A 16,399-nucleotide genomic window follows, 5' to 3' on the forward strand; every position below is an offset into this window, starting at 1 on the left:
CATGATTTGGCCCTATTCGGGACTGATTTGGCGTTTGTACCATACAATTTTGAGATTGGCCCTTTGCTGTAGGACGATCTTTTTTAGCACTCACTTAGACAGGGTACTATTACCATGCTTCCCCGTCTAAATCATCCCTTTTTCAGCATTCTGCGATCATTGTCTCGCAGAAAAATTGTCTCAATTATTGTCTCGCATAAAACCACTCCTGAAATAATGAAAAAAAGAGTAAAAATTGATCCGTGACCGCAATTCTTACAAGCATGAAGCCCCCATTTTAGAGTGCTCGGAGGTACTCAATTTCATAATGGAGTATTTTCATTAAAATTCATATTCAACAAATGCTGTTCAATAAATCAATAATAGCGCCTAATAAATGAAACATTCATAATAGAAAGGCTATTTTCAAGTGCGTTTTTTTTCTCATTTTATTTGAGTTTTCAAGCTAATGACCTTGGTAATTTCAATTTAAAATATGTGGGATTCACTAGTTTTAATATCAGCATGGAAAGCATATTCTGTTGATGTTTATGCTACAGGCAAGAATTTTTTTTGGAGTTTTGCTTTCTTTAGACACGGGTCATTCAACTGTTCATTACCATGTATGACTTGATGGCCTGACAAGGGTCAATATATACTAACTGTTCATTACCATTCGAGTACCTAGTTAAATAGATAATCAAATTAAAATTACCGTCGAATGTCTCTATTCGTTACTACTGTGGAAATCACTAAAACCATCAAAAACGTCTTGAAAAAATTGATGAGCCTTATATTGAAAAAAGGACACGATGAGAAAAAACTGAAAAAGTAAAAGAATGAGGATATTTAGTGCTGATAAAAAATACCTAAGATAAAAAGATTCATGAGAGAATTAGTGGCGTCTCCCCTAGCTCTACCATCTACACTAAACACTGAGAACACAAAATAGCTGGTTTTTTAGTAAAGGCATTTTTATTTACATTTTTACAGATTCACCTTTGAAATTACTTTATAAATTCCTATTTTTTTTTAAGAATTAAATTTATTATTCGGTTTTGAAATTTTTATTAAAGAGTTTAAAATACATACTGAGCCTCATGTCGTTGAAATTGACAGTAGGCTTTGGAAGGATAGTTAAATACAAAAAAAATTACTTAAAGTAAGGAGCGACGTTAAAACTTAAAAGGAACAGAAATTATTCCGTATATGAAAGTCTGACTATACGGAAATTTGTCACAGTTCTTTGTCACAGTTCTCCTTTTTAAGACAATAAAAAACTTTAACGCAAAGAGCGGGGCGTTGAAGAGGGGACAACCCCTTTCATATTCGAAAAAAAATTCTGTTCGCTTTAAGTTTTAATGTTGCTCCTTACTTTCACTTAAAAAAAAACTTGTTTTTTTATTTAATTTATGAATGCCTTCGAATTAATGCAGGTTTTGATTTTTGACATCGTAAATGAATAATTAAAACGGAATTTGCATATTAATTTTTGTGTTTTTTGGCTAAATGGCTTTCTCAAAGTCTTAGTCGGACAATTTTGAGAATAAGGGGTGGGGGAGGGGGCCTAGTTGCTCTCCAATGATTTTGTTACTTAAAAGGACACTAGAACTTCTAGTTTTAATTAAGAACGTTTTCATTAGTAATAAAATATATGTAACATACGAATTAACTTATGTAACGAACTTCTATATACATATATTTTTATTATGTATAGTATGGGGTTAGCCCCCTCGTCAATTCCTAACCCTTTACATTAAAGTTTGAATTTTGTTCCAATGCTTTAAGAATGACACCTGAATCACAAAGCCCGTTTAATTAGAATAAACAGCTCTTTTAAAATTACAAAAAGTACTTTAACGTAAAGAGCGAGGTATTGAGGATTGAACAAACCTCCTCATATCCGCAATAATTTCTTATCGTTTAAGTTTTAATATTGCTCCTTACTTTCAGTTGAAAAAACTTTTAATTTCCGTTAGAATGAGCCCCTTCACGACATTCTAGGAGCACGGGGTTGATACGATCACCCCTGGAAAAAAAAACAATAAAGCAAAACATACTCAAAAACAAATGAAGACGCATCCGTGATCTCTCTTCTGGCAAAAAATGCAAAATTCCGCATTTTTGCAGATAAGAACTTGAAATCTCCACAATATGGTTATCTGATGCGTTGAATCTGGTGGTGTGATTTTCATTAATATTCTATGGCTTTTAGGGGCGTTTCCTCCTTTCTTTGAAAATAAGGCAAATTTTTCAGGCTTGTAGCTTTTGATGGGTAAGACTAAACTCATATATTTAAAATCAGCATTGAAATCAAATTCTTTTGATGTGTCTATTGGTATCAAAATTCTGTTTTTTTAGAGTTTCGTTTCCAATTGAGCCGGGTCGCTCCTAACTACAGTTCGTTACGACGAACTGTTTGATAGGATAACCGACTTAGGAATTTACCTCCACATAAGTATATGAAAATTGTAGGAAAATACAATAGAATTTCTAGATCTGGTGGGGGAAGGGCATGGGTCCTAAAACCTCCCCACCTCTTTTTTGTAGCTATTGAAGTTCAAACGTTTATGTCAGTCGAAACGTCTACCAGCTATTTTTTTGTTTGTTTTTTGATATTTTTCAGGGGGGGTCTTAACCCCATTATAATACGCAAAATTCCAAGGTGGAATTTCCAAGGCGGAATTGTAAATCTAAAGCAGCTTTGGGAGTCTTTAGAACCTTAAAGACATTTTTAGTGAATGCATGGACAAAGAGTAAAAATTTAATTTTTTACAAATTTTTTCACGAAACAAATTTATGTCAGTATTTTGGCTGAATTGAATGTTAAAAAGTAAAGAGGCCCAAATCCCCTGGTATACAGGCTCATGATGAGGAATATTGATCATTGAAGAAATAAACAATACAAGCCATATCTGGATCGTTATATCTGGATCAAGCCATATCTGAATGTTAGTTCATATGAGTGGCTACAGACCCCAATTCTCCCACTGTGAATTTAGAAACAACAAGTTTCACGTGCTAAAAACCCCAAGGTTAGGGAAAATGTTAAATAATAAACTTTGCACTTAACATTATGCAGTTACTACACTTGTTAAAGGTAAAGCATGGGTACTTTTCCCAGGCCCAAGGCTAGAATTTCAATATGTTCAGAAAAATTACAAGGAGTAGTTGTCTTTCAGCCCCTTCCCCCCTACAATTACTATCTAGTTACACAGCTCCTCATTTCACTAAGAAAAATTTTCCAAGCTTTTATAGCAAATTAATTTGTATGCCTTTTCATAGTCTCACATAGATCAAAACCATTTTCCTTTTAGTTTTCAGTCTTTTATAAGACCTATGCGTCATCCTAATCCTGATCGATATGAAAGGATGAAATGCGTCATGGAATTTCTCGAGAAACATCTATGAAGACTATAAAGAATGTATATTTATCATCTGAAGAAAAGAAGATGGCAGAAGAATGGATGAGAGTTAACGTCAAAACCGGTTTTGCTCTCTTTTAGGCACGTACGGAGAAGCCTATGTTGTGGAGAAAGGACCTTGTGGAAACAAAAGAAATAAACGATATAAATTTTTGAGAATTCTAAGATAATGACAAATTATCATCTTTTCTTGATTATCTCCAGCCAGATGGGTTACAGATACCAGGTTTCGGGCCAATTGGCCTGTTCGTCTAAGAACCTATTTAAAACATAAAAAACGAAGTGCTTTATATTGTAGGGTAGTAGGGTTTCATCCGTGAAAATTCATTCTGGTAGAACATGGAGAGGTCAGGAGGAGAAATCCTTTTCTCTACAATCAGCCCAAGTGGATTATTTTCACTTTAGCCGTTAATCTTGCATTAATTTATATGCCATTTTATTTAATAGCATTTTAGACCTCAAACTTTTACCACCTAGATCTATTTGATTCTTGTGATTATTCTACCTATGGAGGACGCTCCGACTCAGGGATAGATACGGAAGATCAAACTGGTGAAGACTGTGAAAGCATATCGTCGTCAGAAGGGAGTAACAAACTTCGTGCAGTTAGTCTTCAAACTTTGGCTGAGCTATGTGTTCTTTGCTTTCGTAAGTTTTTCTCATATTTTTCTCATTTAAAATTTTCTCATATTTCTTTTGAAAATTTGGTTTTGTATCTACTTGAAACTGGCTTATAACAGTTTTGTTTCCCTTAAAACTTTTTTCGTAATTAAATAAAAAGAAAAAGAAAATCACCAGAAAACGAGGAGCAGCATTAAAACGATTGGAAATTATTCCGCACATGAGGAGATTGCCTCCTCCTCGAAACCTTACTCTTCAAGCTAAATTCTTTTTAGCACTTTAAAAGCGGCTCCTTAATCTAATTAAATAAAAAAACAATTTTTTTTTAAATGAAAGTAAGGAGCGACATTAAAACTTAAAACGAACAGAAATTACTCCGTATATGAAAGGGGCTTTTCCTCCTCAACGCCCCGCTCTTTACGTTAAAGTTTTTTGCTGTTTTAAAAAATAGAGTTAAGAGAAAGAGTCGAACTTTAGCGTAAAGAGCGGGGCGTTAATAAGGAAGCAGTCCCTTTCATATACGAAGTAAGTTTGTTACAAAAAAAAATATGCAAATTTCGAAGCAAGTTTGACTCTTTCTCTTAGCTCTACTTCTTAAAACAGTAAAATTTTAGCGTAAAGAGCGGGGCGTTGAGGAGGAAAAGCCCCGTTCATATACGAAGTAATTTCTGTTCGTTTTGAGTTTTAATGTCGCTCCTTACTTTCATTAAAAAAAACTTGTTTTTCTTATTTAATTTCTGGACGTTTTTTAATTAATGCATGTTTTGATCTTGGCTCTCCGCACATAAATAATTAAAATGAAATGTGCATATTATTTTTTTTTTCTAAATGGCTTTCACATAGTTTTAATCGGAAGATTTTGAGAAAAAAGAGAGAGGGAGTAAGCCTAGTTTGCCTCCAATTTTTTGATTACTTAAAAAAGCAACTAGAACATTTAATTTTTTTTACGAACAATCTCATTAGTAAAATATAGACGTAATTTACGAATTGACTTACGTAACGAACTTCTATATTCGTATGTTTTTATTGTGTACTAGCTGTTGGGGTGGCGCTTCGCGCCACCCCAACGCCTAGTTGGTGGGGGCGCTTAGAATCTTTGAGCAGCTTCCTCGGCTGTTGCCATTGTAGGTTCTTCAGTCATTTTACAATTAAACATTTTGCCGTCCACGATCTTCTTACAAATAAAAATTTGTCTTTTGAGCAGCTTCCTCGGCTGTTGCCATCGTAGGTTCATCAGTCATTTTACAATTAAACATTTTTCCGTCCACGATCTTCTTACAATTAAAAATTTGTCATTGAACGATTTTCTTAAATACCTTTAATGACGTCATCGTCATAACAAACATGACGACAACTAACTTCATGACGACATGACGACATGATGACATGACGTCACTCGACAGACCCACAGAGAACTTATTTATATATATATAGATATGAGGGAGTTCACCCCTCCTCGATACCTCGCTCTTTAAACTAAAGCTTAAATTATGTCCCAACTCCTTAAGAATGACCCTTGAATCACAAAGGCCGTAGTATAAATAGTTGAAATTACTAAAAATACTTTAGCGTAAAGAGCGAAGTATTACGAGGAGGTAAACCCCTCATAGGCGCAATAATTTCTGCTCGTTTTAAGTTTTAATGCTGCACCTCACTTTCAGTTGAAAAAACTTTTCATATTTATTTTTTCATTGTTTTTTTTAAAGAATGTTAAAAAAATCCTGCGCCTCCTTCATTGAATATCTCTTCCCCCATGAGAATTTTTTCCATGGAAAGATCCTCCTACGTACCCCCCCACCTCAACTCTCCCTCCCAAACCAAAAAAATCCCCCTGAAAACGTCCGTACACTTCCCAGTAACCATTACTACATGTAAACACAGGTCAAAGTTTGTAACTTGTAACCCCTCCTACGGGGACTGCGGGGGAGTAAGCCGTCACCAAAGACATAGTTATTAGGTTTTTTGACTATGGTGAATAAAATGGCTATCTCAGAATTTTGATCTGGTGACTTTTGGGAAAGAATGAGCGTGGGAGGAGGCCTAGGTGCCCTCCAATTTTTTTGGTCACTTAAAAAGAGCACTAGAACTTTTAATTTCCGTTATAATGAGCCCTATTGCGACATTCTAGGACCACTGGGTCGATACAATCACCCCTGGGAAAAAAACAACAACAAAAAAAAAAAAAAAACAAATAAACACGCATCCGTGATTTGTCTTCTGGCAAAAAATGTGAAATTCCATTTTTTTGTAGATAGGAGCTTGAAACTCCTACAGTATGGTTCTCTGATACGCTGAATCTGATGGTGTGATTTTCTTTAAGATTGTATGACTTTCAGAGGGTGTTTCCCCCTATTTTCTTAAATGAAGCAAATTTTCTCAGGCTCGTAACTTTTGATAGGTAAGAATGATCTTGATGAAAGTTATATATTTAAATCAGCAATAAAATGCATTTTTTTTATATAACTATTGGTATCAAAATTCCACTTTTTAGAGTTTCGGTTACTATTGAGCCGGATGGCTCCTTACTACAGTTCGTTACCGCGAACTGTTTGACTAAACGGCCTTTGTGGTTCAGGAGTCGTTGTTTAGAAACTGGCACAAACAGTCAAACTTTAGCGTAAACTGCAACATATCGAGGAGGCAGTAACCCCCTCATCAACAGAATAATTTCTGTTGGTTTTGAGTTTTAATATGGCTTATTACTTTAAGCTGAAAAAAAACTTTTTATATTTAATTTAGTATCGTTTTTCAAATAATACTGGTAAATATGCCAACCCCGCTTCCATGAAAAATACCCTTCACTTACGAGAAACTCTTACGTAGAAGGTTCTCCCACATATTCCCTCCAGCTAATTCCAATCTCATTGAAATCCCCCTCCACCGAAAAATTTCTTGCAGACGATTTCACCTGACAAATTTCCCTTGACATACTTTCATTTTTCCCTGGAAATCCAAACCTGCTGAAATACCCCCAAGTGGGAAGATGCTTTCGCAGAAAAATCCCCCTGGAAAATAATTCCTTCAGAAAATTATCCCATGTAGAGTTCATCCTGCAGAAAATCCTTCCCCTCCCCCCCAATGAAAATTGTGTCCAGACAATTACAAACCCGCTGAAAACTTTCCCGGACAATTCCCCGAAAACCTCCAAATGCAAAATTGAGTTGGCAAAAAGAAAGTCACACAAATAAAGTAATTTCGTCAGGTCTCCCTGGTGTAAATTTTTCCTGGTTGTCTCAAAACTTTGATGGGACGAATTTGGGGAAAAAAGAAGCATGGGAGACTACTAGGTACCCTACAATTTTATTGGTCGCTTAAAAAGAGTACCAGAACTTTAAATTTCGATCAAATTCCATCCTCTTCTGAGCTTGTAGGACCATTGGTTTGATATGATTACCCTGGAAAAAACAAAACAAAAAACAAAACAAATAAAAACACATACGTGATTTTTCTCCTGGCCAGTAGTGCAAAATTCCACCTTTTTTATGAGAACTAGAAACCTCTAAAATAGGGTTCTGTCATATGCTGAATCTAATGGTGAAATGTTCGTTCAGATTTTTTGACTTCAAGGGGTCTTTCTCCCCACTTTCAAAAATAAGGTAAATTGTCTCAGGCTCGTAGCGTCTGATGGGTACCACTATACTTAATGAATCTTAGATGTTCGGAATCAGCATGGTAAGTTACTTCTTTTGATTGTTTATTGATATCAAAATTCCGTTTTTTTAGGGTTTCGATTGCTATTGAGCCGCATCGAGCCTTACTTGCAGTAAGCTACCACGAACTGCTTGATAGCGAAGTTTCCCCACATTATAAATCAAAGGATATTATTAGTTAACAATTTTAATACGGATTTCATTTTCTCAAGGTAAAATAAAAAAAAATTATTAGATAGCAATGTTTGAGGATGTCTCCAAAAAAAATCATTCCTGATAGCTTCTGGCAAATTAGTCACTTGTCTCCCTACCCACTAAGTAAAAAAACAGTAACATTCCTCCTTAATTGCTGATTCTAGATCCCCCCCCAAACAACTTCATCTTTACTGGAGATCCTGCTCCTGAAAAGTATAAAATCCTGCTCCTTAGTATAAAAAAATATTTGTTTTTTTCTTTAATTTCTGACTTTTTTAGGCCATGGTAGAAACCACTCAAATGTGGAAAATTTTCCCGAAAATTCCTCCTCTCCACACCCAAACGGAAAGCTTCTCCCGCTTAAAGTTCCCCGTGGAGAATTTCTCCCAGGGAACATTTTTCGTTGTGATAATTCCCTCATGGAGAATTCCTTCCAAGGAATATCTCTCCCCCTCATAGGAAAACATCGTAGAGAACTCCAACCCTGCTAAAAATTTCCCCAATGGGAAGTTCTTCCTGTAGAAAATGTCCCTCCCAGCAGCCTCCCCCACAAATAAAACTTAATGCTTCCTAATAGCCAGTACTATGCGTAAACAATGAATAAAGTTCATAGCTTGCAGCCCTTCCCTGGGCTTCTGTGGAGGGTCAAGTCATCCTCAAAGACATTTTTAGTAGATCTTTGGAGTATGCATGGACTATGCTGAACAAAATGTCTATCCAAAAATTTTGATATGACGACTTTGGTGAAAAAGGAATGCGGAAGGAGTCTAGTACCATATGATCACTCTTGGGAAAAAAACAACAATAAATAAAGACGCATCCATGAACTTTCTTCTGTTAAAGTACAAAATTCAACATGTTTGTATATGGACCTCTACAACTTGAAACCTCTACAGCAGGATTTTATGGTATGGTGAATCTGATAGTATGGTTTTCATTGAGCTCACTTGATGTTTTGGGGGCGTTTCCCCTCTTTTTCAAAAATTGGACAAATTTCCTCAGGCTCGTAACTTCTGATGGGTTATAAAAACTTATTGAATTTTCTATATTTTGAATAAGTAAAGAAATTCGATTATTTTAATTTATCTATTGTCTTCAAGACTCTGTTTCTTAGAGTTTCGGTTACTATTGAGCCGTGTCGGTACTTACTTACAGTTCGTTACCACGATCTGTTTGATAAGCTTGACACAGTACAACACGGTAACAATTCATAGCTATGCCATCTGATGGGACTTGCATGTACAAAAATATTGGTACGCGACTTTATGACTTGACTTGCTATTACTCAATGATGAATTTTCCTGGAAGGAAATTAAAGTGTCATTCTTTTTAATGATTATAATAATAGTTTTTTTTTGTGTTTTTCTGAAAGAATGCCTGTTCTTTTTCTTTGTAGTCCCCCTGATTATGCAAATAAAAATTTGCCACTTCCATCTTCCCAGTTCCAATTACAAATTCCAATTAATCACTGAACATCCGATATAAAATTAGTCACTATTACGCATGGCCACTCAAGTGTCACGTTTGTTCCTTTTCTCTATTGAATGTTTCTTCAAAATAAAAGATTTCAATAGTCAGAGCAGCCCTAAAAAAAGGTGTTTTAGAAATAGGCAAGGAGAAAGAAATAGAAACCACAAAGCCTGCTAAGGCAGACTTTGTTGTTTTCTCGAGTTCTGATCCTATCATCATGTTTACCTTGAGATGTTGACGATTTTTTTGTTGTTCCTTAATGATGAAAATTGGCAACTCTCTCAAAAATAAAAAATCACAAGCCCAAATTATTCATAACAAGCTCAAGAATTTTGCTCTATAAGATCTGAAAAAAAAGGTTTGCCTCTCTGCAACAGTGGTGTAATTTCATCAAAATCCTGGGGGGGGGCGGGGAATAAATCTGGAGCCAATTTTCCTAAATCAAGGAAAATGACAGTGAAAAATGAAAAATATAAATGTCCTGGTTTTGGCAAGATTTTTTTTTACGGAAATTAAATTTCAGTGGGGGAAAGGGCCAGGGGTCTGGAGGGTCAAATTAGGTTTCGGAAGGGACCTTTACTCCCTCTGCCACATAGCAAATTGGGCCCCTAAACAGCAATCGGTTATGATTTGCTTATTTTGAGTGAGAAAAACTATGATCAGGGTATATTTTGATCAAATATTTAATATATAGAGGTGGTGAGGGATTAGATTAGGTCAAGTTGGATTAGGTGTTTAATATAATGCGTTATGGTTGGCGTGTATTTAATAATTTTTTGCTCTTGTTCCCCTAATATTGTTAATAAAGTATTATGTTTTCATTATATCTTGGTATATTTAATCAGAAATAACCTAAATTCACTTTTAGGGTGTGTTTTGAATAATTAACAACATTAACAGTTATTAATAAAATTGAAAAAAGTAACAAAATTAGTACCTAGTCTAGTACTGAAGTCTAGGTATGGTACTTAGTATAGGTAGAGTATTGTAGCTGGTGATCGGTTAAAAAACAAGTCGGTTAAAAAAAACCACATAATAACTAATTCTTGCAATTTAAAATAATTGCGCAACATATTTTTAACATCAGGACACTTAAACAACAGTCCTTCATTGTGGAAGTCCTTGGTAGATTGTCAAAGTCTGATTGAAGCCTTCCCTAAGCCTATATGTTCTTAGTATATGTCCAGGGCTAAAACGTCTTTTAAAGAAGGTAAAACTTTTTCCCCTAGCTCTTAACTCGTCGTTCCCTCTAAAAAAGTAATGGATGGTGTCTCTCCGTAGAAATAGAATTTACTTGAACCAAATTTGAAATAAGTAAACTTTTCCTGGTACAATGAACTGCTTAAGCAATATTTAAATTGTTTCCAACCGTTATATTCTGTTGTGTTTCTTTCTTCTTGTTACGCGATTTGGAAATGCGGGCAAACAACCGCAACCGTTACTATGTTTATATCATTTTTATTAGCTTACAAAACTGGATTTTCATTTTTTTGAACTTTTGCCAAATAATAAGATTCAATTTTGTTTTATATTATTTTATGACATAACAGTAGCATAGCAAGTTAATTCACAGTTGACGGTAAACTGTGTCACTTCTTTGTAAGGCTCCATGAGCTTTTTCTTTCATGTCGCCTGAAAAAAAAATCCTGCAATTCTGTCCTAAAGACGTTTAATTGTTGAGAATTTTACGCTTCACTGACGCACTACGGTAGTCATATAAGAATTTATTTTTCGTTTAGTTCATTTGCTACCTGCTCACAAATTACAATGATTCTCATATAGTATGTGTTCTCTTTTTGGGATATAAATTCGGTTTAAATCCCCCCCTCCCTCCCAAAGAAGGTAAAAACCATTACACAAAAAAGTAGGTAAGAAGGTAAAAAAGGCAAAATCGCACACTTGCTTATTCACTGATAAAAAAAAAATAGTTCCATCGAAATAGAATCCCTTCCATCCTCCCAGACGGACTGAATATATCTCAAAAAGGCCTAGTTACCTTCTGCTAGATAGACTTTTGTTTACCCTTAGAATTTCCTTAAATGTCATGCTTTCATTGATAAAACTTTTATTTAATCTGCAGCCAAAGTTTTGTTCTGCTACTAATTAAGTATTTTTCTTAAATTACAATTTTTCTTTGTTGATATTAGTTTTATTTTTTTGTTGTTGTTTGTATTGTTTTAGCTGTTGTATTCGTAGTACAGGAATCCGTCTGTTGTGGCAATTTCACGAGTTAATAATACGTTAAAAAAGGATTAATATCTATTTCCCCTCAAGTTTTGGTTTTTCCCTAAGCGTGTTACATTTTAGATGTGTTACATTTTAATTCGGAAAAAATCAGAAAAATTGAGGTATTTCTAACTTACGAACGGGTGACTGGATCTTAATAAAATTTGATTTTTATAAGAAACTCATGTTTCAGAGCTCTTATTTTAAATACAGACCAGATCTGGTAACATTGGGTGGTGTTGGAGGGGGAAACTGGAAATCTTGTAAAACACTTAGAGTGGAGAGATCGGGATGAAACCTTGCGTGTAGTATAAGAATAAGTCCTAGTTACGCGATTGAAATAACCAAACCAGATCCGCTCTCTTTGGGGGAGTTGGGGGGAGGGTTAATTCTGATAAATTAAAAAAATGAAGTATTTTTAACTTACGATAGAGGGGCATGATCTTAATATGATTTGGTATATAGAAGGACCTGGTAAATTAGATCTCTTATTGTTAGATCTTCTTAATTCAGGACCTGACCAGATCCAGTATCATTGGGGGATTTGGGGGGGGGCGGAAATCTTGGAATACGCTTAGAGTGGAGAGATCGGGATGAAACTTGGTGGGAAGAATAAGCACAAGTCCTATATATGCGATGAAATAATCGAACCGGATCCGCTCTCTTTGGAGGAGTTGGGGGGACATCTTATTCGGTAATTTGGAAAAATTAGAAAAATTAGGTATTTTTAACTTACGAACAGGTGATTGGATCCTAATTAAATTTGATAATTAGAAGACCTCGTGCTTTAGAGCTCTTACTTCAAAACCTGACCGGATCCGGTGACGTTCTGGGGAGGTGGAGGAAAAAATCGAAAATCTTGGAAAACGCTTAGAGTGGAGAGACCGTGATGATACTTGGTAGGAAGGATAAGTAAAAGTTTTAGATATTTGATTGACATCATCTGACTGGATTTTCTCTCTTTGGAGGAGTTGGGGAGGGGGAGAGTTAATTCGAAAAAAAAACTAGAAAAAATGAGGTATTTATAACTTACGAACAGGTGATCAGATCTTGATTAAATTTGATATTTAGAAGTATCTTGTGCCTCAGAGCCTTTATTTTAAATTCAGACTAGGTCCGGTGACGTTTGGGGGAGTTCAAAGGAGAAACCAGAAATCTTGGAAAACGTGATAGCTGAGGTATCTTTATCTCACGATTATGTGATGGAATTATAGAAAGATTTTATGCCTCAAAACTCCATTTCCAATTCGTATCGGATCTGGGGACATGGGGATTGGAGGGGGAAACAGAAACCTTGGAAACCGGAAATCTTGGAAAGCGCTTACAGTTAAGAGATCGGGATGAAACTTGATCGGAAGAATAAGTACAAGTTCTAGATACGTGAGTGACATAACTGGAACGGATCCGCTCTCTTTGGGGGAGTTGAGGGGGGGGGGAATTCCAGTTCTTTGGCGAGTCCTGTGCTTCTGGACGTATTAGGACGATAAAAATTGATATGCGTGTCAGGGACCTGCACAAATTGACTTGATAACAGTCGTTTCTCAGATTCGACCATCTGGGGGGCTGGAGGAAGAGGAAAAATTTAAAAAATGAGGTATTTTTAACTTACGAATGGGTAATCATATCTTAATGAATTTTGATATTTAGAAGGATATTGTGTCTCAGAGATCTTATTTTAAATCCTGACTGGATACGGTAAAATGTGGGAGAGTTGGAGGAGGAAACCATAAATCTTGTAAAACGCTTAGAGTGGAGAGATCGTGATGATGCTTGGTAGGAGGAATAAACAAAAGTCCTAGATATGTAATCATGACCAGAACTGTTAATGTTGGGGGAGCTGGAGGGGGAAACTGGAAATATCGGAAAACACTTAGAGTGGAGAGATCGGGATGAAACTGTGTGGGTAGAATAAGCAAATATCTTAGATACGTGATTGACGTAACCGGAATCACTTTGGGGGAGTTGAGGGGGCCCAGTGCTTTGGCGTGCTCGGTGCTTCTTCACGTGCTAGGACGATGGAAAATGGTAGGCGTGTCAGGGACCTGCAAAAATTGACTTGATAAAGTCATTTTCCCTGATTCGACCATCTAGAGGGTTGAAGGGAAAGAAAAAATTAGGTATTTTTAACTTAAGAGTGGGTGATCCGTTCTTAATTAAGTTCGATATTTAGAAGGACCTCGTGTCTAAGATCTCTTTTTTTCAATCCCGACCCGCATTAAGCCTCTGATTTTCCTTTTAAATCAATCTATTGATTCTTAGAGTTTTGCTAGAGCTCATGCCATATGAACTCTTGGCTCTTCCAACCTCATCACAAGCGCCATATGAATTCTTGGCTCTTGTTTTTTTTTTTGGGAGGGGGTCACTCAAAAAAGTAATATTTGACTCTCTTTAGAAGTTACCAGTGCCCAAAATACCACGTTTTGAAAACAGTGTTTTGTTCTTTTTAGTCCTTAGTAGGCTCATAAAAAACTACATAACTTCTTTATACTAGTGCAACTACAACTACTGCTATTACTAACAACCCACTACAGCACCAAGCCACGTCAAGACAACACAGCTACGTATGTTCCTTCTTCATCTCAATCTATTCAAAGCCTCCCTCTTTACATCTACATAAGAAGCTCCCATTTCGCTTAAATCTTTCCTTGTAACATCCCCCTGCCCACAGGATTCATGACAACGTGCATTTGTTTGGCCCTAGATGGCTGGCTGACAAGGACGATCTTTAGCAATGTGTCATCCTTCATCAACAGAACGTGTCCTTGACACTTCCATCTCTCAATCATTATAGCCCTAGTATGCGGACATGAACCACATTTTCGCACTGCCTACTGTCTGAGACACGTTCAGTTAGTTGGGTACCAAAAGAAACCGTAGGCAATTTCTCTGGAAACATCTAGAAAATTCTTTTCCGTCTGTGCCCATTCTTCAAAGCCATAGTTGACCACTGCCAACACTGTAGCTTCCAATATACTAATCTTAGTTTGCAGCCTTATCTTTCCGTTGTTTCAGATTTTTTTTTTAACTGTGAAAAAGCACCCCAGACCTTGGCTACTCTTTTCTGCAACATCTTCACTACAGTCACTGTCTTTACTAATAACACTGCTCAGATAGGTGAAGCTATCCACTTGACTGATCTTCTCACCACCCAACATGGCCTCTTCATCTTCACTTATTCATAGTCTTAGCGATCTAATCTTCTTAATATTAATTTACAAATCTCATATTGCACCCTTAACTCTCCAAACCTCCAAAATTCATACATTTTGTAAAGATCGTCATCTAGGACCCTAAAATCATCAGCATAACCTAAGACTTAGAGAATGTTACTTCCCGAATTGATTCCGTGTTCTCGTATTGCATTTGCTGTGCTCTTTAAGACAAAGTCCATCAAAATGATCCGTGTAAACGGGGATAGAACGCAACCCTGTTTAACCACTAGTAACACAAAACCAGCTACTAGCCTCATATCCTACCTTAACTGCAGAAATGATATTTTTGTACATAGAACTAATCAATTTAAACCAATTTATATTTCATTATAGCTTTATGCTATAATCTTTATAATTTCACACGGAAAAATTACAACAATCATGATTTTTTTCATTATAGGTCCGGACGGCTCAGTTAACGCCAATTCTGCATATTTTCCGAGGACATTTCTTCTGGTTCATAAGTGGTTTACGTCGTCAGAAACTGTTGCACAAACATTTTTCGCCCTCTATAGAGACGCCGAAAAAACTGTTATGTGCAATCCTCATAAATTTTTTCAGAAGTTAACATCTTCAGGTGATCTTCATAGAAAGCCTAAAATAGATAATTCCCAGCCAGTTTACGAAAGAATGTTTCGTGAAAACCTTGAACGTATACAGATTACCCAGAAAAAGATATTAGAAGGGGAATTCTTGCAGCCAAATCAGAAGCTTCAGGCTCGTCGGAAATCTTGGCAGAAATATTCGAAGGAAGTAAAAGAAGAAACAAAAAGAAGAGAAAGTTTCTCTTCACTGGGTCGAATTAACAGTGCCTTTGAGAAAAACCTGGGCCGATATGGCAACGGACAAACAAGTGAACATGACTTGTGCTATAGGAATGGTAGGCATTGCTCTGTTTGCCTGTATCGTAGACAGGTGTGCCATGCTTTAAGGTAAGTTTCTTCTTCTTCTTTTCTTAAATCAGGTTTCATAAGCGAAATAGGAAATGTTTGAACTTAAAATTAGGAGAAAGTTTGGATGCAAAATTGTTTTTTCAATACTACTTTCCTCGATTTTCTATGAAATAGTAGTTCAGCTACTCATAAATGACACTTTCAGATTTCTTAGAAATTGGTATTTAAGAGAGAGAGAGAAAGAGAGAGAGAGAGAGAGAGAGAGAGAGAGAGAGAGAGGGAGAGAGAGAGAGAGAGAGAGAGAGAGAGAGAGAGAGAGAGAGAGAGAGAGAGAGAGAGAGAGAGAGAGAGAGAGAGAGAGAGAGAGAGAGGTTTATTTAAACAACAATCGTAGCTCAAATGGCTAATTTGATGTTGAAATATAAAAACATGTCATTATGCACTATTATATACTGACGTAAAAAAGGGACAAAACAGTTCTGGTAGCGGTTGGTCCGAGCACGTTCAGGCACAAGTTTATTTATAGCATTAGCGACTCGCTCCTTTTACATTTCCCCTAGTTCTTTTTGGAAGTTATATCTGAAAAGAAATAGTTATATTTGGACCCAAGAATATCAGATATACTTGCTTCCAAATTTTGATATTCTTTTACTAAATTTGTAAATTCGACTTTGAGTTCATGTGTACTCTTAATAACCTTAGCAAAAAATAGCCAGCACACTTCACAA

At 36.1% G+C, this 16,399-nt stretch overlaps 1 protein-coding gene across 1 annotated transcript in view; it reads left to right on the forward strand.

The window, feature by feature from the left end:
• Nucleotides 1–16,399, forward strand: part of LOC136028916 (RAS guanyl-releasing protein 2-A-like) — a 127,809-nt gene that overhangs the window by 23,825 nt on the left and 87,585 nt on the right. Inside the window, exons 3-4 of the mRNA XM_065706882.1 lie at nucleotides 3,882–4,052; nucleotides 15,179–15,710. Of these exons, the coding sequence (XP_065562954.1) occupies nucleotides 3,882–4,052; nucleotides 15,179–15,710 (703 nt within the window). The remainder of the gene's footprint in view (nucleotides 1–3,881; nucleotides 4,053–15,178; nucleotides 15,711–16,399) is intronic.

This window comes from Artemia franciscana, chromosome 7 (assembly GCF_032884065.1).
Source record: "Artemia franciscana chromosome 7, ASM3288406v1, whole genome shotgun sequence".
Classification (NCBI taxonomy): domain Eukaryota; kingdom Metazoa; phylum Arthropoda; class Branchiopoda; order Anostraca; family Artemiidae; genus Artemia; species Artemia franciscana.